This window comes from Emys orbicularis, chromosome 1 (genome assembly GCF_028017835.1).
Source record: "Emys orbicularis isolate rEmyOrb1 chromosome 1, rEmyOrb1.hap1, whole genome shotgun sequence".
Taxonomy (NCBI): domain Eukaryota; kingdom Metazoa; phylum Chordata; order Testudines; family Emydidae; genus Emys; species Emys orbicularis.
The window spans coordinates 11151357-11174491 of NC_088683.1; the positions used below are offsets into that span (position 1 = coordinate 11151357).

At 54.7% G+C, this 23135-nt stretch overlaps 1 protein-coding gene across 8 annotated transcripts in view; it reads left to right on the forward strand.

Moving 5' to 3' along the window:
* Positions 1-23135, forward strand: part of PLXNA4 (plexin A4) — a 612559-nt gene that overhangs the window by 218509 nt on the left and 370915 nt on the right. Inside the window, exon 3 of one of the 8 annotated variants that reach the window (XM_065423505.1) lies at positions 18764-18798. The exons of the other annotated variants lie outside the window; for them this stretch is intronic. Within the exon in view, the coding sequence (XP_065279577.1) occupies positions 18764-18798 (35 nt within the window). The remainder of the gene's footprint in view (positions 1-18763; positions 18799-23135) is intronic. 8 annotated transcript variants of the gene reach the window in all.

The window sequence follows — 23135 nt, forward strand, 5'->3', positions numbered from 1 at the left end:
GCCATCTGGGGTAAAATCAGGGCTGGACTTAATGACTACATGCAGGATCCTTGTGGTGAATGCCAAAGAATCCCCGCTGACTTGTTTTGTTTGTTTACAACATACTGAGCTATCCAGGATACATCAGCGGCTGCCAGAGAACTGAGCAAGAAGACATATCTCTGATGTTTGCTTTAAAAAGAGCCAGGCGTTAAGCGTCTTTCGCAGTAATTCACACCCACCATTGAGTGAGTGCAATTAAGATGTGTTGTCATTGTAATGGGAGATGACTGTAAGTGCTTAGTTGCTTGCAGTGATGGAGCAAACTTCAGGGAACACCAGCAAATCTGCCTGCTACTGTGCAGCTAATTGGAGTCAGTCATTGTACCAGATTGCACACGTTTGGGTCTGCTGGTGTGTGTATGTGAATGTGCGCGTACACAGGATGGCATCAGAGCATGGGAATGCACGTGCACATTGGGCACAAGTATGCATTGGGGGTATAGGTGTACACACATTAAGGTAGGCACGCCCGCATGCATCAGGATATTGGGATGTGCTTACACATCTGGATTGGGTTTGTGTGGGAACGGCTGTGACTTCATGCTGGGGTATATGTGGGTCCCTAGAGCATTAAGAGGGAGGGATAGCTCAGTGGTTTGAGCATTAGCCTGCTAAACCCAGGCTTGTGAGCTCAATCTTTGAGGGGGGCACTTAGGGGAAAAATCAGTACTTGGTCTTGTTAGTGAAGGCAGGGGGCTGGACTCAATGGCCTTTTGGGGTCCCTTCCAGTTCTATGAGATAGGTATATCTCCATATATTATTACTGGTGTGGGTCTGTCCATGCACATGCATGCGTGTCAAGTGTAAGTGTAAGTGCAAAATGGGGTGTATGTGGGTGCCTGCCTATGTGTGTTTGTGTGGCTCTGCACCCTGGAGTGTTTCTGGGTGCCTGATAGGGAGACTGGTTTGGATCTGTGCATGCACATTTGTAACAGTGTAATTCCACACACGGGCGTTTACAAACGGGCCTGTTGAAGTACATTTATGTGTGGGTCTGCTGGGGTGCCTGTGAGTGGGGACCTGGTGGGGAGAACGGTTTGAATACTTTCATTCCCCTTTGCTTGTGTGTGCTGTTTTATTTGACTGGGGAGGTTTTAAGTAAAAACCCTGGCACTGAGTGAAGGGGAGCTGATGGAAATATTAATGCCACTGTGCCCTGCAGTCATATTGCTGCAGCTTTTATGCTGCATATTACACAGCAGTGGAATTTAGTTAATTTTATGGTGTGTTATTACAGGATACAAGTGGAGGGGGAGAGGCAGCTTTTGTTGGCTTAGGTTCTATGTTTATTTCCCAGGAGTGGGGGGAGCAGAGCTGGAAGAAGTAGGTCCCAACACATGAGAGCAGATGTGCACAGCTTTAGATTAGGTAGCTGGCTTCCTGGCACTCCTTGAACCAGGCAACCGGGCGCTTTCACTTCTCCCAGGGAGCCAGCTGAGTGGGGGATTCCTTGCAGTGCCTTAGGGCATAGTTGGCTTGCTCTCAGCAAGGTGCAGTAGCAGCCTGTGGGTACTCCCCCACCTGTAAACACCCAGGGAGGGAAATATCCATCCTTCAGAACAAAACAAACCCATTAGCATCTTTTTGTGTGCTGCTAATGAAGCTAATTAAACTGCATTCAAAGAAACAGAGGTTGAGCTGGTATTAAACACATGGGGAGCAGAAGGCAATTTCACCAGAACATGTTTTTCCTTGTTGCCTTTGTGAGCCAGGTCTTTTGATCCCTAAGCAGATTTCCAGGAGGGGGTGAAGGTGAGCAATCTCCCCTCCTTTTCTCCTTGTAAAGAGCATTCAGTGCCGCACAGGGTTAGCTCCATGGAAGCGTTCAAGCCCCAACAGGTGTGGGTGCTTAGGCTGCTTTTCAGTTGACTCTTGTTTCCTCTTCCTGTCGAGAAGTTTGGTTGCATGTGAGTGGTATTGGCCAGCTTTGCCTTCTACTCGCTTCCCCTCTGCCTCCCCTGCCCTTCCACACCCTCCTGGCCTGCAGTTCACACCCACTCTCACACCAGGTTACCACCGTGCGGTTTATGACAACAGTTGCTACTGCTCAAGGGATAGAGTAAGGAGATGTTGTGAAGCATCTCCTTTCTCCTAGCTACCACCACCCACTCTTAACGTTCTCACCCAGGGCCTTCCGCTAGCAGGCCCGTGTCCGTGTTGGAGATACCCGGGGGTGCTTTACCAATGCAGCTGGCATCTCCTTTGTTTCCTGATGCAAACTTGAAACTTAGCCTAGTTTTGCTGAAGAGTCATGAACAGGGCTCTACCAAATCCACGGTCCATTTTGGTCAATTTCACGGACACCGGATTTTAAAAATGGTAAATTTCATGATTTCAGCTATTTAAATTTGAAATTTCACAGTGTTGTAATTGTAGGGGTCCTGACCCAAAAAGGAGTTGTGGGGGTCACAAGGTTATTGCAGTACGGCTACCCTTACTTCTGCACTGCTGCTGGCGGCAGCGCTGCCTGCAGCGCTGGGTAGCAGGAGAGCAGCGGCTGCTAACCAGGAGCCCAGCTCTGAAGGCAGAGCCACCGCCAGCACCAGCGCAGAGTAAGGATGGCCTGGTACGGTATTGCCACCCTTGCCACTCTCCGGCTGTCCAGCTCCAAAGGCAGCAGCGCAGAAGTAAAGAGTGGCAGGGTATGGTATTGCCACCCTTACTTCTGTGCTGCTGCTGGCAGGGCACTGCCTTCAGAGCTGGGTGCCTGGCCAACAGCCACCACTTTCCAGCCACCCAGCTCTGAACGCAGTGCAGAAGTAAGGGTGGCAATACCCTAAAATAACCTTGTGACCCCCCCCTGCAACTCCCTTTTGGGTCGGGACCCCCAATTTGAGAAACACTGGTCTTCTCTATGAAATCTGTATAATATAGGGTAAAAGCACACAAAAGACCAAATTTAATGAGGGGGGATGACGACCAGATTTTACGGTCCGTGACGCGTTTTTCATGGCCGTGAATTTGGTAGGGCCCTAGTCATCAACTTTTCCAGCAGAGATGGGTCCAGGATGGATCCTGGATCAGAACCTCCTGAGCTGTGGGGCCATATAGATCTGGGTCTGATCCCTGCCACATAGATTTTTCTCCTCTTTCAAGTGAAGTCAGGCCCTATTTAGGATTCTGTATCTAAACCAGGTGGTTTTGATTGAGTTTTGCTCTGAGGTTTTAGACTGGAACCTGGAGATTCCTAGTGAAATGAAGGGATGAGAACCCTCCTCAGACTGAAACTGAAGAGACCTAAGACTGCCAAGACACAAACAGTGCTATCACGGGAGGGGTTTAGCTGGGACCCACTGCCCTTGGGGAAAACTGCCAGGAGGTCTTTAGAGGTCATAGGCCTGATCCTTTGCTGACATTAGCATGACTCATATGGAATTGCTGCTGGTTTTCATTGGGGTGGGAGCACAATCCAATCCCACCGACAATCAGCACATGTTGGTTTGTGCCTCTAAAAGGTGGTACCTGTAGCACAGCGCCCCCTAGCACCATGCTGGGGCATTAATTCAGTACTGGCTCAGAGGGAAGAATGCCACCTACTGAATCACCCACCGTGTTCTCAGTTGTTTGCCCTGCAGTGAAAGTTCCTCTTTAAGGAATGTTTTTGGTTCCCTGTGATGATCATGATTGTATAGAAATAAGGGAAATGTGGGGATTTGACTTATTTGGCCCACTGCAAAAAAACAACCCCCCACCCCCACCCTGATGGTGGCCTAAAACAGCTCTCTCCATGTGCAATCAAAGGATGTTCTGGGATTCCATGAGTGAGCTGACTAGCATCTCACATGAGATCCTCGACAGCTCCCGAGGAAGTAGTGGGAGGAGGAGGTGGCTGTTACAAGAGTGCTAAGCAAAGCTATGTCAGTGTGTGTGTGTGTGTGTGTAAAATATGCTAATTAGTTAATAGAGCACTACCTACTGGAACCTAAGACTATGAGCATTGTCTATAAGTTAATAGGTTCAATAAAGTTGTTTTTGTGCACTGCAAATGGCTATCCAGGGGGCAGCCTCTTCACCTGCAGCTCCCCAGCATGGCAGTATTCCCATCCATGATAATCCTGGGGGGATACCACATTTTCAAGGTGCTCTCTTCATCTGCTTTCCCCCTGGCTGCAGGGTGCTGTTGTGATCTCACTGCTGCTGCCTTCACTTCATTGTGAATTCCAGGGAAGTGCTGGATTCCAACCGGGAGCAGGTGCAGCAGTTTGGAGAGGTGGGGCAAGCCATTATCAGCTTGAACATTAATTGTCAAATTAGCGTCACACTGCGAAATACGAGTAAATAAGAGTTGGCAGTTTGTGTTTCTTACAATATCCTCCTGTTCCAAGCCGAGGGTGTCCGGGGTTAAATGCGCTCGTCTCTTTGCCTTCTTCCCCTGTAAAGTCCATCTTGCTCTCTTTGTGCAGGTTGCAAGTATTGTCTAAGCAGCATGCAGGGGGTTGCTCTGATCTGTAGGGAATACCCTTTGGGCTGTGATGTTATCTGCTCTTAATAACTAAGCAAGGTTTAGCCTGGTCATTATTTGGAGAGGAGGCCTGCAAGGTGCTTCAGGAAGTGGTGTTAGTGATTCCGAAGGCTTTCCCCTGAGTCAGTACCAGCTCCCATACCCCAGCATAGTGTAAGGGGGCACTGTGATCCTAGAAGTGCTGACACATAACTAAGATTCTGACCATTTGTAGTCCTCAATGATCCCATCACATTTTGGTTTTGTGTGTGTATGCAAAAGCAGTGATATTAACTCTGGTGTCCTGACCAAATTTCAACTGGGTTGAATATGTGTTAGCTTCCTAAACTCCACCTGAAATTTTGGTTGGATACAGTATCCCTGGCCCTAACCTGCTGTGCAAAGTTGTTGAGAGCTGTTAAACAGCTGTCATGTGTTCCACCCCAGAGACAGCTGCATTTCAGAGGTCGGTAAAGTGATTCTTCTTACGAAACTCTCCTTTTCTCTATACATCTTTATCTATACATTAAGTACTGTGATTTCTTTGGGATTATTAGGTATTTACAGTTGAATAGATGGATTGCTTAGCCCTAACTGAGTGAATGATACTACAGAGATGGGAGCATTAAAGACAGGCAGATAGAGGTCCCACTTGATTACATAAGAACTGGATTTCAGTAGAAACGGCTGCGAAAGCGGTCCCACCTTGAGAAACGACAAATGCAAAAGCCTCCTTCCTGAACTGGCTTCCAACACACCCAAGAAATGTGGCCCTGTGCATCTTAAAAGGGTGTGGGATGCCAAGAGGGCATGCAGGCCTCTTTTATCCTTGGCAAAGAGCAGTCACTTCTCCTTGGCAAAAGGTGAGGCATGTTAGTGGTGGCAGCATGGCCCAATTGGCAGGGTTCAGAGGCCATGACCAGCAGAGTGTCTCCAGCATTCCTCTTCCCGACCCTTTCCAAGCGAGCACATTAGGATGTATCTCACTCTGCTCTGATTGCTCTTCTACGCTATTAATTTGTGGTCATATTAATTCCTGCTGCTATTATACAGTTAGGTGATGCAGAACAAAGCTGCTCATTAACATGTGGAGGGGCGATTGCTGCTCCTGCTGCCTATGGAAACAGACTCCACTACTACCTTTGCCAGCCAGGCTCAGCTCCGTAGCAGCCCTGATGGCCATTAGAAGGCTAGGGCACTCAGTAAGGAAGGAAGCCCCAAGCACACATGGGGCTCAAACGCTGTTTGTTAGGTCACCGGCGAAAGTCAGCGTAGTGGCCTCATCGCTGTTGTAAGCCCATCACACAACCTGGCAAAAGGCTGGCAGTCTCTGTGAGGCAGATGCCCAGGACTGGAAATGAAGGCTGGGTTGCCAATTTTGGTTGGACGTATGCCTGGAGGTTTCATCACGTGACATAATCTTTAATTAAAGATTAATCTTTAATTCCTGGAGACTTCAGGACAATCCTGGAGGATTGGCAACCCTAAGCGGGTGCTACCGATCGGGCCTAAGGTGCACTGGCAGAGCTGTGAGTGTGTGTGTGTGTGTTTGGGGGGTGGTAGAGCAGGAGCAGGACTGGAACAGCCTGGGGTGCTGCAGGTCAGGACTGGGCTCTATTGGTAGGATGGCATGGGAAGCTCATAGGGGGTTGGTGCTTGTACGAGTACCACAACTGAAATAGCAGGAGGCGATTGCTGGTCAGGATTGAGGTGCACTAGCAGAGCTGGGTATGGGGAGCTCAGGATGGGAATAGCAGGATGTCCTGTAGGTCAGGAGTGGGGCACATTGGCAGGGCCATGTGGGGCACCCTGGACTGGAACAGCACTGTGGTAATGGGGGCATTGCTGGGCAGAGCTGAGATACATTGGCAGGGCTGTGTGGGGAGCCCGGCATTGCGGTAATGGGGGTGTGGCTGGGCAGGGCTGAGGTACGTTGGCAGGGCCGTGTGGGGAGCCCAGCACTGCAGGAACAGGGGTGTTTCTGGGCAGAGCTGAGGTACGTTGGCAGGGCCGTGCGGGGAGCCCAGCACTGCAGGAACAGGGGTGTTTCTGGGCAGAGCTGAGGTACGTTGGCAGGGCCGTGTGGGGAGCCCAGCACTGCAGGAACAGGGGTGTTTCTGGGCAGAGCTGAGGTACGTTGGCAGGGCCGTGTGGGGAGCCCAGCACTGCAGGAACAGGGGTGTTGCTGGGCAGAGCTGAGGTACATTGGCAGGGCCGTGTGGGGAGCCCAGCACTGCAGGAACAGGGGTGTTTCTGGGCAGAGCTGAGGTACGTTGGCAGGGCCGTGTGGGGAGCCCAGCACTGCAGGAACAGGGGTGTTTCTGGGCAGAGCTGAGGTACGTTGGCAGGGCCGTGTGGGGAGCCCAGCACTGCAGGAACAGGGGTGTTCCTGGGCAGAGCTGAGGTACGTTGGCAGGGCCGTGTGGGGAGCCCAGCACTGCAGGAACAGGGGTGTTGCTGGGCAGAGCTGAGATACGTTGGCGGGGCCATGTGGGGAGCCCGGCATTGTGGGAACAGGGGTGTTTCTGGGCAGAGCTGAGGTACGTGGCGGGGCCATGTGGGGAGCCCGGCATTGTGGGAACAGGGGTGTTTCTGGGCAGAGCTGAGGTACGTTGGCAGGGCCGTGTGGGGAGCCCAGCACTGCAGGAACAGGGGTGTTTCTGGGCAGAGCTGAGGTACGTTGGCAGGGCCGTGTGGGGAGCCCAGCACTGCAGGAACAGGGGTGTTGCTGGGCAGAGCTGAGGTACGTTGGCAGGGCCGTGTGGGGAGTCCGGCACTGCAGGAACAGGGGTGTTGCTGGGCAGAGCTGAGGTATGTTGGCAGGGCTGTGTGGGGAGCCCAGCACTGCAGGAACAGGGGTGTTGCTGGGCAGAGCTGAGGTACGTTGGCAGGACCGTGTGGGGAGCCCAGCACTGCAGGAACAGGGGTGTTTCTGGGCAGAGCTGAGGTACGTTGGCAGGGCCGTGTGGGGAGCCCAGCACTGCAGGAACAGGGGTGTTTCTGGGCAGAGCTGAGGTACGTTGGCAGGGCCGTGTGGGGAGCCCAGCACTGCAGGAACAGGGGTGTTTCTGGGCAGAGCTGAGGTACGTTGGCAGGGCCGTGTGGGGAGCCCAGCACTGCAGGAACAGGGGTGTGGCTGGGCAGGGCTGAGGTACGTTGGCAGGGCCGTGTGGGGAGCCCAGCACTGCAGGAACAGGGGTGTTTCTGGGCAGAGCTGAGGTACGTTGGCAGGGCCGTGTGGGGAGCCCAGCACTGCAGGAACAGGGGTGTTTCTGGGCAGAGCTGAGGTACGTTGGCGGGGCCATGTGGGGAGCCCGGCATTGTGGGAACAGGGGTGTTTCTGGGCAGAGCTGAGGTACGTTGGCAGGGCCGTGTGGGGAGCCCAGCACTGCAGGAACAGGGGTGTTTCTGGGCAGAGCTGAGGTACGTTGGCAGGGCCGTGTGGGGAGCCCAGCACTGCAGGAACAGGGGTGTGGCTGGGCAGAGCTGAGGTACGTTGGCAGGGCCGTGTGGGGAGCCCAGCACTGCAGGAACAGGGGTGTTTCTGGGCAGAGCTGAGGTACGTTGGCGGGGCCATGTGGGGAGCCCGGCATTGTGGGAACAGGGGTGTTTCTGGGCAGAGCTGAGGTACGTTGGCAGGGCCGTGTGGGGAGCCCAGCACTGCAGGAACAGGGGTGTTTCTGGGCAGAGCTGAGGTACGTTGGCAGGGCCGTGTGGGGAGCCCAGCACTGCAGGAACAGGGGTGTTTCTGGGCAGAGCTGAGGTACGTTGGCAGGGCCGTGTGGGGAGTCCGGCACTGCAGGAACAGGGGTGTTGCTGGGCAGAGCTGAGGTATGTTGGCAGGGCTGTGTGGGGAGCCCAGCACTGCAGGAACAGGGGTGTTTCTGGGCAGAGCTGAGGTACGTTGGCGGGGCCATGTGGGGAGCCCGGCATTGTGGGAACAGGGGTGTTTCTGGGCAGAGCTGAGGTACGTTGGCAGGGCCGTGTGGGGAGCCCAGCACTGCAGGAACAGGGGTGTTTCTGGGCAGAGCTGAGGTACGTTGGCAGGGCCGTGTGGGGAGCCCAGCACTGCAGGAACAGGGGTGTTTCTGGGCAGAGCTGAGGTACGTTGGCAGGGCCGTGTGGGGAGTCCGGCACTGCAGGAACAGGGGTGTTGCTGGGCAGAGCTGAGGTATGTTGGCAGGGCTGTGTGGGGAGCCCAGCACTGCAGGAACAGGGGTGTTGCTGGGCAGAGCTGAGGTACGTTGGCAGGACCGTGTGGGGAGCCCAGCACTGCAGGAACAGGGGTGTTTCTGGGCAGAGCTGAGGTACGTTGGCAGGGCCGTGTGGGGAGCCCAGCACTGCAGGAACAGGGGTGTTTCTGGGCAGAGGTGAGGTACATTGGCAGGGCCGTGTGGGGAGCCCAGCACTGCAGGAACAGGGGTGTTTCTGGGCAGAGCTGAGGTACGTTGGCAGGGCCGTGTGGGGAGCCCAGCACTGCAGGAACACGGGTGTTTCTGGGCAGAGCTGAGATACGTTGGCGGGGCCATGTGGGGAGCCCGGCATTGTGGGAACAGGGGTGTTTCTGGGCAGAGCTGAGGTACGTTGGCAGGGCCGTGTGGGGAGCCCAGCACTGCAGGAACAGGGGTGTTTCTGGGCAGAGCTGAGGTACGTTGGCAGGGCCGTGTGGGGAGCCCAGCACTGCAGGAACAGGGGTGTTGCTGGGCAGAGCTGAGGTACGTTGGCAGGGCCGTGTGGGGAGTCCGGCACTGCAGGAACAGGGGTGTTGCTGGGCAGAGCTGAGGTATGTTGGCAGGGCTGTGTGGGGAGCCCAGCACTGCAGGAACAGGGGTGTTGCTGGGCAGAGCTGAGGTACGTTGGCAGGACCGTGTGGGGAGCCCAGCACTGCAGGAACAGGGGTGTTTCTGGGCAGAGCTGAGGTACGTTGGCAGGGCCGTGTGGGGAGCCCAGCACTGCAGGAACAGGGGTGTTTCTGGGCAGAGCTGAGGTACGTTGGCAGGGCCGTGTGGGGAGCCCAGCACTGCAGGAACAGGGGTGTTTCTGGGCAGAGCTGAGGTACGTTGGCAGGGCCGTGTGGGGAGCCCAGCACTGCAGGAACAGGGGTGTGGCTGGGCAGGGCTGAGGTACGTTGGCAGGGCCGTGTGGGGAGCCCAGCACTGCAGGAACAGGGGTGTTTCTGGGCAGAGCTGAGGTACGTTGGCAGGGCCGTGTGGGGAGTCCGGCAATGCAGGAACAGGGGTGTTGCTGGGCAGAGCTGAGGTATGTTGGCAGGGCTGTGTGGGGAGCCCAGCACTGCAGGAACAGGGGTGTTGCTGGGCAGAGCTGAGGTACGTTGGCAGGACCGTGTGGGGAGCCCAGCACTGCAGGAACAGGGGTGTTTCTGGGCAGAGCTGAGGTACGTTGGCAGGGCCGTGTGGGGAGCCCAGCACTGCAGGAACAGGGGTGTTTCTGGGCAGAGCTGAGGTACGTTGGCAGGGCCGTGTGGGGAGCCCAGCACTGCAGGAACAGGGGTGTTTCTGGGCAGAGCTGAGGTACGTTGGCAGGGCCGTGTGGGGAGCCCAGCACTGCAGGAACAGGGGTGTGGCTGGGCAGGGCTGAGGTACGTTGGCAGGGCCGTGTGGGGAGCCCAGCACTGCAGGAACAGGGGTGTTTCTGGGCAGAGCTGAGGTACGTTGGCAGGGCCGTGTGGGGAGCCCAGCACTGCAGGAACAGGGGTGTTTCTGGGCAGAGCTGAGGAACGTTGGCGGGGCCATGTGGGGAGCCCGGCATTGTGGGAACAGGGGTGTTTCTGGGCAGAGCTGAGGTACGTTGGCAGGGCCGTGTGGGGAGCCCAGCACTGCAGGAACAGGGGTGTTTCTGGGCAGAGCTGAGGTACGTTGGCAGGGCCGTGTGGGGAGCCCAGCACTGCAGGAACAGGGGTGTGGCTGGGCAGGGCTGAGGTACGTTGGCAGGGCCGTGTGGGGAGCCCAGCACTGCAGGAACAGGGGTGTTTCTGGGCAGAGCTGAGGTACGTTGGCAGGGCCGTGTGGGGAGCCCAGCACTGCAGGAACAGGGGTGTTTCTGGGCAGAGCTGAGGTACGTTGGCGGGGCCATGTGGGGAGCCCGGCATTGTGGGAACAGGGGTGTTTCTGGGCAGAGCTGAGGTACGTTGGCAGGGCCGTGTGGGGAGCCCAGCACTGCAGGAACAGGGGTGTTTCTGGGCAGAGCTGAGGTACGTTGGCAGGGCCGTGTGGGGAGCCCAGCACTGCAGGAACAGGGGTGTTGCTGGGCAGAGCTGAGGTATGTTGGCAGGGCTGTGTGGGGAGCCCAGCACTGCAGGAACAGGGGTGTTGCTGGGCAGAGCTGAGGTACGTTGGCAGGACCGTGTGGGGAGCCCAGCACTGCAGGAACACGGGTGTTTCTGGGCAGAGCTGAGATACGTTGGCGGGGCCATGTGGGGAGCCCGGCATTGTGGGAACAGGGGTGTTTCTGGGCAGAGCTGAGGTACGTTGGCAGGGCCGTGTGGGGAGCCCAGCACTGCAGGAACAGGGGTGTTTCTGGGCAGAGCTGAGGTACGTTGGCAGGGCCGTGTGGGGAGCCCAGCACTGCAGGAACAGGGGTGTTGCTGGGCAGAGCTGAGGTACGTTGGCAGGGCCGTGTGGGGAGTCCGGCACTGCAGGAACAGGGGTGTTGCTGGGCAGAGCTGAGGTATGTTGGCAGGGCTGTGTGGGGAGCCCAGCACTGCAGGAACAGGGGTGTTGCTGGGCAGAGCTGAGGTACGTTGGCAGGACCGTGTGGGGAGCCCAGCACTGCAGGAACAGGGGTGTTTCTGGGCAGAGCTGAGGTACGTTGGCAGGGCCGTGTGGGGAGCCCAGCACTGCAGGAACAGGGGTGTTTCTGGGCAGAGCTGAGGTACGTTGGCAGGGCCGTGTGGGGAGCCCAGCACTGCAGGAACAGGGGTGTTTCTGGGCAGAGCTGAGGTACGTTGGCAGGGCCGTGTGGGGAGCCCAGCACTGCAGGAACAGGGGTGTGGCTGGGCAGGGCTGAGGTACGTTGGCAGGGCCGTGTGGGGAGCCCAGCACTGCAGGAACAGGGGTGTTTCTGGGCAGAGCTGAGGTACGTTGGCAGGGCCGTGTGGGGAGCCCAGCACTGCAGGAACAGGGGTGTTTCTGGGCAGAGCTGAGGTACGTTGGCGGGGCCATGTGGGGAACCCGGCATTGTGGGAACAGGGGTGTTTCTGGGCAGAGCTGAGGTACGTTGGCAGGGCCGTGTGGGGAGCCCAGCACTGCAGGAACAGGGGTGTTTCTGGGCAGAGCTGAGGTACGTTGGCAGGGCCGTGTGGGGAGCCCAGCACTGCAGGAACAGGGGTGTGGCTGGGCAGGGCTGAGGTACGTTGGCAGGGCCGTGTGGGGAGCCCAGCACTGCAGGAACAGGGGTGTTTCTGGGCAGAGCTGAGGTACGTTGGCAGGGCCGTGTGGGGAGCCCAGCACTGCAGGAACAGGGGTGTTTCTGGGCAGAGCTGAGGTACGTTGGCGGGGCCATGTGGGGAGCCCGGCATTGTGGGAACAGGGGTGTTTCTGGGCAGAGCTGAGGTACGTTGGCAGGGCCGTGTGGGGAGCCCAGCACTGCAGGAACAGGGGTGTTTCTGGGCAGAGCTGAGGTACGTTGGCAGGGCCGTGTGGGGAGCCCAGCACTGCAGGAACAGGGGTGTTTCTGGGCAGAACTGAGGTACGTTGGCAGGGCCGTGTGGGGAGTCCGGCACTGCAGGAACAGGGGTGTTGCTGGGCAGAGCTGAGGTATGTTGGCAGGGCTGTGTGGGGAGCCCAGCACTGCAGGAACAGGGGTGTTGCTGGGCAGAGCTGAGGTACGTTGGCAGGACCGTGTGGGGAGCCCAGCACTGCAGGAACAGGGGTGTTTCTGGGCAGAGCTGAGGTACGTTGGCAGGGCCGTGTGGGGAGCCCAGCACTGCAGGAACAGGGGTGTTTCTGGGCAGAGCTGAGGTACGTTGGCAGGGCCGTGTGGGGAGCCCAGCACTGCAGGAACAGGGGTGTTTCTGGGCAGAGCTGAGGTACGTTGGCAGGGCCGTGTGGGGAGCCCAGCACTGCAGGAACACGGGTGTTTCTGGGCAGAGCTGAGATACGTTGGCGGGGCCATGTGGGGAGCCCGGCATTGTGGGAACAGGGGTGTTTCTGGGCAGAGCTGAGGTACGTGGCGGGGCCATGTGGGGAGCCCGGCATTGTGGGAACAGGGGTGTTTCTGGGCAGAGCTGAGGTACGTGGCAGGGCCGTGTGGGGAGCCCGGCACTGCGGTAATGGGGGCGTTGCTGGGCACAGCTGAGGTACGTTGGCAGGGCCGTGTGGGGAGTCCGGCACTGCAGGAACAGGGGTGTTTCTGGGCAGAGCTGAGGCACATTGGCAGGGCTATATGAGGACCAAGCACAGCGCCTGCTTTTGTTGTTTCTGACTGGTCTGGCCAGTGTTTAGTGCCTCATTTTTAGATTGTCTAAACTCCCCTGCTATTCTGAAGGCTAACACTACCTGAGCGGTGTGTTCCCAGCAGGGCTTTGCTGTGCGGTCCTGCACACTCAGGAGATGCTCACACGGCTCAGCAGGTGCAGTCTCTCAGTCCTTAGGTCGGTTTGCTTGTTTTTCCCCACCTGGTGCAGGGAGACATCCAGCTTCCTGTCCAGCAATGTGTGTCTCCAAACCAGGCTGACTGAAGGGTGTGGTGGGGGGAATCTCCCAGTGAGCTACAACAAAGCAACACTGAATCCAAGGAGTTGCTAAGGAAGGGCTGCTGGGAAATGGGTCTGATATCCACATGAAAAAGGTAACAAGATCTTCGCCGTATGTGCACGTTCCTCTAATGCCGATGAGACACAAAGTTATTATGACAGAATGCCAGGTCCGGGGGCACTTATGCCATTGGGAAGAAGGAGGATGGGGGAGAGGGTCAGTCATGGAGGTCTGGTCTGATCTCGCATATACCTGTTCCACTCCATGGATTTCAGTGCAGCTACTTCTGGTTCACAAGAGGAGAATCCAGGCCCTGAGAGTGAAGGATCCAGTTACTTGATGTTTTAACTTTCACAACACTTTTCTGCCTGCTCATTGCTAAAAGGCTATTGGAATTGCAGGAAGGAGACCTAGAGACAAACTATTATAACGAGAGATTGGTGTCATTGGGAAGTCTGAATTTGGGGTTGGATCCAAGCACCTGCGTTCTGGAGGGTTGAGATTTGGTCGCCTGGTTCAATCCATTATAGAGAGATGTTCCCTAAAGCGCTGGGGTTTGGATCCAGCCTACCCGCTTGGGCCCACGTCTGCTGCTACAGCACAGTAAATGTGCGCAGCACTGTGTGGAGTGAGCTGTGTGCCAAACAAAGGCCTCTACCCCAAAGGACTTACTATTGCTGATGGTGTATTAGGACCTGGTGAGAAGACGCAGTGCAATGAGACACATGTCCAGAGTGGGGCATAAGGCCAGGAGCTGGAAAGCTTCCAGGGGAAGGTGGGTTTTCAGACATTCCTTGAAGGAGGATTCAGAGGGAGCTTGGGTATCTAAGTGGGGTGGAGAGAGAGACACACACTAGGAAAAAGAGAGAGATCATGGAGACACCCAAACAGAGAATGGTATTGCTGGCATGCTTGCTTATTATTCCTTTATTTCTCTCCTTTGCTTAGTAAATAGACTGCAGTCCCATCCACCTGCCTGCCAGTATCCCAGCCAGGCCCACCTGCCCCACCTACCCCCCAATCGGCTCTCTCTAGCTGCCATTGGCTTTCCAGGCAGGCTTATTAATGCTGACATCTCGGGGCGCCTACAGGCGAGGCACGTGTGTGCAGTGCGTTCCCTCCCACTTCCCCACACCATTGCTCCGGGCACTGGAGTCCATTGCCTCTGCGTGTCTGCGAACATCATGTAGCTGCCTCCTCGCTTCTCTCAGCTGCTGGGAGATGAATGGGACAGAAAGCTGTAGCTCTTGTTCTCCCATGCTGGGCCCGCGGGTTGCGGGGCAGGAGGTGTTACGGTAAAGCCCGGCCATTCCCAGATGCCTGGGACTCCTGCAGAGCCACCACCATCTGCTGCCTCAGACATGGGTGGACATGGATCATTTCAGTGTCAGCCCTTTTATAGCTTAATGCCCTCGTGCCAAAGGTGCAATGGCAGGCACTTAAAAATTTCACTGCTGCTCGTATCATTCTGACAGACAGCATGTCCCTCCCCCTCTGGGGCATTCAGGAGTGGGGACAGGCGCTTGAGTTCATTAAAGCAAAGCATGCACAGAGCGTAGGAGCGGCAAGCGGCATTCTGTGTGCAGCTCCATCCCCAGCAGGTATTAGGGGAATAAGCAGAGCTGGCTTTCCCCAGGGTGAGCTTGCTACAGGGCACTCTTGGTGATTGCAGTGGTGCTGTGCACACAGGGGACCCCTTTCCCTTTCCCCAGTACTGTGGATTAGAGTGGTACAATGAATACTGGTGTTCAGTTGTCTCTGTGTGCACCCTGCTGATAAGGAACCTAGACCATAGAAGTCACCATAGTAGATAAGCCCCTTGATCCGTTCAATTGAGTATTCTGTTTCCTGATATATTTGAAGAAACCACTGGTCCATGAGGTTGGCTATACTGCTCCCTGCTGTATGGGATCACCCCATTGGTCCATCAAGCCCTATTTCCCTCTTTCTGCTATAGCAACACAGTCCATTGATCCATCAGCTCTGATTTCCTGCCTCCAGCACAGGGGTGGGCAAACTTTTTGGCCCGAGGGCCACATCTGGGTATAGAAATTGTATGGTGGGCCATGAATGCTCCCAAAATTGGGGTTGGGGTGAGGGCTCTGGCTGGGGGTGCGGGCTCCGGGGTGGGGCCATAAATGAGGAGTTCAGGGTGTGGGAGGGGGTTCTGGGCTGGGGCAGGGAGGAGGCTGCGTGGGGGTGAGGACTCTGGCTAGGGGTGCAGGCTCTGGGGTGGGGCTGAGGATGAGGGATCTGGGGTGCAGGAGGGTGCTCCAGGCTGGGACCGAGGGATTCGGCGGGTGGGAGGGGGATCAGGGCTTTGAGGTTTGGGGCACGGGGTGTGGCTCAAGGGTGCAGACTGCAGGCAGCGCTTACTTCAAGCGGCTCCCGGAAACAGCGGCATGTCCCCCCCTCCGGCTCCTACACAGAGGCACAGCCAGGTGGCTCTGCTGTGTGCTGCCCCATCCACAGTTCCCAGCCAATGGGAGCTGCAGAGGCAGCGCTTGGAGTGGGGACGGCGTGCAGAGCCTGGCTGCCCCTACATGTAGGAGCCGGAGGAGGGACATGCCACTGCTTCTGGGAGCTGCGCGGAGCAGCCCCCGACCCTGCTCCCCAGCTGGAGCACCAGAGAGGGGCAAGCCCCAGACCCCACTCCCCAGCAGGAGCTTGAGGGCCGGATTAAAATGGTTGGTGGGCTGGATGCGGCCCAGGGGCCGTAGTTTGCCCACCCGTGCTCCAGCAGTAGCGAAGTGATCAGCTCAGATTGTAAAGAATGAGACTTTGAGTTCCATCACCTTAGCACACACTACTACAGATGGTGCTATCGATCATACAATTATCCAGCCATTTTTAAAAGTCCAGCCATGGCAGATGACCAGATCTGTCCTGGGGCATGGAGTTCCACAGGTATATTGTGCATACAAGGTATATTGAAATCCACCCATTGTTTTCTTTCTGCCCTTCAATTTGGGGTTTTATCACAAAATTGGTCCTCAGCTGGTGGAGAGTTCTGGCAAATCTACGGATGGAGACCTCAGCTCCACTGAACTTCACTGCAAGCCCCTCTTCCCTTCATCTTGCTTGTTAAACAAGATTCATTGGTGCAGGTAGGCAGAAGCCACAGTGTACTTGAGCTGCCATTTTGGGCCATCTAATGTCAGGCACTTTAAACCGATTAGTAAAGTGGCCACATTTCAGAGGTATTGAATATCCACAGCTCCCAGTGAAGCTGAAGGGAGCCAGATGGATGGGAGCCAGCAGTCCTATTCATCCACCCCACAAGCACAGCGGCAATGGCAGGTGTTCCTAGCATGCCTCAACATGGCCCATATGCTCCTGGGTACTTCTTATGGCTGCCAGCAAGGAGGCCAATTAGTGCTGGTGGTTTCTGTGAGGTGAACAACTGGGACCTGGGCTGGAGCCACTGACTCAGTCAGTTACTAGGCCCCAGAACAGCTATCGCATGGCAATGGCCTTCGTTCACTATGACGTGGGATGTGTGACCCAAGAGCGAGAGCCTTTGCACTAAGCCCACAAGCTCCTCCGATGGACCTCTCTCTCAGAGATGTGAGCACAGCTCTTATTCTACCCTCTTCTAAGTAGATCTAGAGCTCACGCGGATCATCACTCTGTTCCAGCGTCTGCCTACAGGGCCTGTGGTGCCTGTCCCCTTCTGTTGCAGACCTTGCTGGGAATGGCCGCAGTGTTACGGGAAAGCAGCATGGAGTGGAAAAGAGAGGCATTCTCGTCAGGGCCACTCACAATGCCTGTTCCTGAACTGCTGAGTCATGCAGCTAGCTACAAAGAAGCACAGACGTTCTGGGGGAATCAAGCTACTGCATCCAACCGTGAGAAATCCTGGTTTCCCTTATTATCTGCACCTCAAAGATGATAGGGGCAGAACCAGCCTCAAAAGTGAAACCAGTTGTCTTTTGGAAGAGACAAGAAATGGATGTCCTGACCTCACTGGGTCGCTAGATCCTCTGGCACTTTTAGGGTGACCAGACAGCAAATGTGAAAAATCAGGATAGGGGGTGGGGAGTAATAGGAGCCTATATAAGAAAAAGACCCAAAAATCGGGACTGTCCCTATAAAATCGGGACATCTGGTCACCCTAGGCACTTTGGGAGCAGTCGGGGTTTGATCAGAGTCCATCATGAGCAAATGCATTCTTAAAATCCCTTCTTTCCTCTTCCTTCCCCCAGTTGCTTGTAATTGGACATGGTGGTGATTTTCCTTCCCACTTCCTAAAGTCATGTGCTGTCAAACAGTTCTTGTGTTCCACCCCAAAACCCCCAGCTCCTCCAGAATTGCAGCTGGGGGGAGAGAGGGAGGCAGGGGCACCAAGATGATCCCAACCCTGGCCCCCCACTCCACCAGAACCACGAGTGACACCAAGTTCCTCTGAGTGTCATACCACACCCGTCCAGTCTCTAGCATGAAGGACTCTGGCAACAAAGTTGTAAAGTCCCCAGCTCCCCCACAGCATCAGCTGCTGGAGAGGGGAATAAATTAGTAACTTCTAGTCCTCGCTTTATAGCTGACTCGGATGAGAGCCAGGAGTGCAGGTAAGATATCTTAGTGATGTGCTCCGACCTGCCGCTCTCATTTTCCTTGCAGATTTGGTGGGTGACTATTAGTCCAATTGTTTTGCTGCTGTAAGAGAGGGAAGAATAAGTTTCCACCTAGATAAACTCAGCATGACTTCTCCCTGTGGGTCTGCCCAAGGGGAAGAACCTCTTCTGACTTACCCATTAAAGCAGAACAGGAGTGACCAGACGGGGGTCTCAGCAGCCGTACCGAACAGGTTGCAGAATCTGTCTACTAGGTGGGAGATTCCACAGCTTGGTTAAGTTCTGCTCTGCTATCGCACCACCAGGTGACTGGCAAAAAGGCATCTTCTGACTTTTGGCGAGATTTCAATGGCTTCCTAAGAAGGATGTTGACAGGGTTGGAATTATGGCTGAAGCCCCCCAGGTGCCACCTACCTTGATGCTAATGGTGGCATCCTGGTTTGTGCAGAATTTAAAAGTTTTTCCCAAGTGGTTTTGCAATGTCACTGTGTCACGGCATAATGTGTTGATATTGCATTGTGATGCTACATTGCAATGTGTGGACAGACCTTCAAGGAGTCAGCCCCACCTTACTTCAATCAGAGGATCTCTTGTTTTGAAATCTGTCACAGCCACCATGATTACACTCTAGCCAGTTCATCAGTGAGCCCACCAATGCCCTCCACAGGGTGGAATCAGAATGGTTCACCCGTGTGTCATAGTCCCGAGACTGTTTATGGATATTCACCTTTAGCTCAAGTGGAAGGGGCACGTACTCGTAGAGCAGGAATAGCAGAAGAACATAATAATGGCCATAGTGGATCAGACCAGTAGTCCATCTAGCCCAGTATCCTGTCTTCTGACAGTGGCCAGTGCCAGGTACTTCAGAGGGAATGAAAAGAACAGGCAATGACTGAATGATCCATCCTCTGTCATCCATTCCCAGTTCTGGCAAACAGAGGCTAGGGCCACTCAGTGCATGGGGTTGCATCCCTGACCATCCTGGCTAATAGCCATTGATGGACCTATCCTCCATGGATAGCATCAGGTCTCTCTCCACTGTCACTATGAAGTTCCGAGTGTCTATGGTGTGAAGCAAAGCGACAGCCATGGAGCCCCTGAGTGGCCAAGTATTTGTTACAATCTGTTCTTTATTTCCTTACTTTCCCTCCTCCGCTTCTCTTTGTATTTGTACATCTGACCTTTCTGAGAGCGGGGCCGCACGCGGGCGGATATTTACACAGGAGCCGTTCCATGGTTGAGTGATATTTAGGAACACAACCAGCCATTTTCTCTGGGAGTCCCAGGGCTTTGACTCAGTCCGATTACCCACGCTGCCTCCTGGGTGCCTCTGTGGAGTTTAATTCCTTTAGCTGCGGCAGGGTCCTGACACCAGCATAGCTGTCCACGAGATGCCTGCTGATGGGTAAATAGGAGTGCGGTGCTGACATTTCGGAACACTAATAACCCTGGAAATATCACTGGGGACTTTTTGGAGCTTGGTAAGAGCACAGCCCTTTCCCATTAGGCGGTGGGCTCTAAAAGTACAGCAGTCTTTTAGTTTTTATTAATTATAAGGAACATGGGAGCAAGCTGACATTAGGTAGCACAGGCTATCGTTAGGAAACAATGGGCTTATTTATACCACATGTCAGACAGTCAGATTGAAATATGGAGTGTTCCTGATAGAAAGTGACACAGCCTCAGTAACACAGTAACCAATATTCTCTCCTTAACATCACGGTGCCCTAGATTTACCAGGCCCTCCTTCCCTATAATGTAGCTCCTAGACCTCTGCTCCCCATCACCGGTCTCTCCCATTCTCACCTCCCTTTAGGTCTCACTCTCGCATGTGCATTTCTCTCTTGAAGCCAGCAAAAGCCCTATTTTGGTAGGAGAACTTTCCCGGTGCTGGGTTTATTGTGTCTGCTAAATTGCAGCTGCATGCCAGAGTGGATCTAATGCTCCCACCAATACATCATCCACTGGCTGGTCTGGCTGGCCTCTTTTGTTTACTCCAGGGATTCTCAAACATTTTACATCCTATGACCCCATTGTCCTCTAATGCACCTCAGAACAGGAGCATCAAAGCACATCGGCACAGCTGTTCAAGGGTTGCTCCTGGCATCAGAGAGTGCCTGGTTCCACAGAAGTGAGAGGCCCACTTCTTCGGAAGACTGGAGACCAGGAATGTGAGACAGCTAACAACCATCATCCTCTGCAGCCAACTGCTGGCAGGCCCTCTTGTGGGACTGAGAACAACTGATGCCATCGGTGGTATTTGTAGCAGCTCTGGCACATCCCTAAAGTATCTAGACATAATGTGTGCTTGATTCTTGAGACTCCGGTCCATTGGCACAGCTCTATTAGGTGGGTCTCTCTTCCCCTTCCCTGTTCTTCAGCAGAAGTAGTAAGAGATGTGGATAAGTTAGACTTCCCTGGAAGCACCGTCTGCCACTTGCAATATGAGAGGAGTGGTTTTCCTTGATGCTGCTGGAATTTAAACCTCAGACTCTGTACCTGTTTCACCCATGGAGAAGACTGCTCAGTACTGTCAGACATTCAAGGCCTGGGATTTCCACTCTAGTTGCACTCCATACACCTAGCTAGCCAAGAAAGTCTTATGTGCTACCTGCATACGCATGTGATCCTCTGGTCTGGGCTCCGAGAGAACCTTTCACTAAGGTGGGTGCAGACTGGCCTATGGTGCTTGGGATGCTAAAAGCATCCCCGTCTGTCTTGGTCATTGTGCCCAGTCAAGCAAAAACTGGTCATTTACCAGCCAGATGATCTATGTCCATTTACTAGTTGGGGATCTGTACTGGGGAGGAAGCACACTGACTGTGTCTGATACTTAAAGTGCAGCAGCCTGCCCAATGACCCTTTCCATCCGCCACTTGCCTCTAGGGCATATTTTTAGGGGCCTTTTGGGGTGGATTCACACCTTCATGAGCAGGGATCATCCACTAGGATCAGGTGGGTGTGCCCTCATGGGCAGGGATCCTTGTGATCCAATCTCTTCCCTCCCTCCAGGAGTGCTGTGTGCGGCAGCGCTCGCTCTCACAGTCCCAGGGTTTCTGCGGGCTTGCAATTTGCGCTGATGTCATGGAGCAGCCCTGCCAGGGAAATCAAAAAGGCAGCCGCACATGTAACTTAAAATAGCTCTCCATGCAAGGCAAAGCGGGGGGGGGGGGGGGGTGGCGGCAGGCTTCTGCCTGACACATTGACAACTTTCCGCCCAGGGCTAAACTCTCCTCTTTGAATATTGTGTCTCCTTCCTCGTTGAAACCCTACAAGGGAAGGGGGATCCAGTGCCCGGTTGACCCTGCTAACCTTCCTGGCTGGAACAGAGAAATAAAAGCAAACCAAAATCCTTCAGAAGAAATACCAGCATGGCCTTGATAGAAGCAGAAGCACCTCTGCTGATGGAGCTCAGCTTCCAATGTGAGCTCCCAGCTTTCTGGGGCATAGTCTCCCCTAGAACCTCCCAAAGGACATTGTCAGTGTCGCCCAGAATGGAGAAGTCACCTAGCACAGGGAGGAGCCTAGCAGGCCTTTGTCTGACTCTGACAAGGAAGGGGGCACCCTCCTGGCTGCTATGCATCATGAGGTTTAAGTCTCAGCTGAGATGACATGCAAGATAGCTGTGTATGCTGTGAATGTAGCCCCCGGATGGGGGACTCCACGGATGGGTTAAGCCTGTTTGAGCCACCGGGCTGTGAGCTTGGAAGATGTAATGTGCCCATGTGGCAGAAGCTGGTGAGAGGCAGCATGGACCAACCTAGAGATGAGCTTTTCTTATTAGCACCTGGAACAAGTGGGGCCTGGTGCGTCACCTCTGTTACCCTTTTTACTGGGTGTAGACATGTAGAATGGTGCTGGCAGCACTCATCTGCCCGGAGTGAGTGACTGGCTAACATCCGACCCCTGGGTCCAGTGCTCAACAGCAGCCACAGAACTGGAAGCCAATTCATCCCACGCTTCCTGGCACATCTATGTCAGACTCTGTTGTGGCTCAGCGGTGGGCCACCACACCACTCGGCATCCTGGATGTCTTGCACCGCACAGGGGGCCGTGGTTAATCAGAGACTGAAGAGTAGTGGTATCTTATGGTCTCCTGTGGGTTAGATTTGATGGTGGGTATTTCACTAGCATGGTGTGGCACCTCCCCACCATTCGTGGAGGAGTTCCCAGACTATGGGCTCCCACGTGAGTTATTTCTCTAAGGATTCTGAACCCTAGGATCTCAAATCTAATCGAGTGCCTCCTGCAAATGGAAATGTCTGGGTGTGGGGACTAAGATAGTGTATGTGGGGAGGTCTCTCCTTGAGCGTATGTGGAGTGAGGAGATGTCTACGGGACGGTGGCACATGATTGAAACCAGCAGCTGCCTTGCTGGGAAAGGATGGTTCTGTGTTTGTGTGTGGGGTACCATTCACTTGTCAGCTGTCAGCACGCCTTCTTGGGAACAGAGCGCTAGGTAAAGGGCCTTACACTTTCCTGGCTGTGATGCTATTTTCTCTCCACAATCAGATGGCTCAAGTAGTGATTTTCCCCATTTTTTTTTTGTTGCCAAGTTGAAACCTGTGTCTTGTAGGTGTCCTGCTCCTTGTCTTACACTCATAAATATTCAGCTTCTCTGCTACAGGAGCCTTTGGATTGAGGCCTGTCATAGCAAGGATCTTGATTGTGCTATGGACAGAGCATTACACAGATTTTCCTGACCTGTCTCCCAGCGGGATTCAACCTCCAGTACTACATGCTCCTGTCCTTAAAACCTTACATTTCATCCAGGGGAACTTTGACAGATCAGGTTTGAGGTTGTTTGCATTGCTGGCTAGTGGCTTAGTGAGGGCAGGCTCTGGGCAAGCGTCTCACACACAGACATCCTGATCCGCTCTTTCGGCCCTGGGATCCATTTCCCTCCTCCCCGCTTAATCTTCACCTTCACCACGCTCCACTATGCCAGTCCTGAATGAACGCTAGCTCTGCACTGCATTTTGCTCCTGTCCCCCAGCACTCCCTGCTACTCGAGGGCCGTCCCAGATTTGCTAACTGCACCAGCCTTGCTACTCAATGCCTCTTTTCAGCAAAGCACTGATGCATGTGATTAAGTCTCAGTGACTTCTTTGGGATATATGTACATGCTTAAAGTTAAGCATGTGCTTAAGTGTTTTGGGGCCTTAGTCTAGGGATTCCGGACAGATCTGTTAATGCCCCTCAATCCTGAGCTTATGCTACGTTGTGTGGTCAGCTTTCTGCTGTGGACAAAGGCACTGGAATGAGACCATCCAACTCATTCACCCTGGTGTGACCCAGCCTGGGATTTGAATCTCAGGGGTTCGCTCCCCTGCAGTACCATCCCCTTAGCCTCCCTGTGGCCCT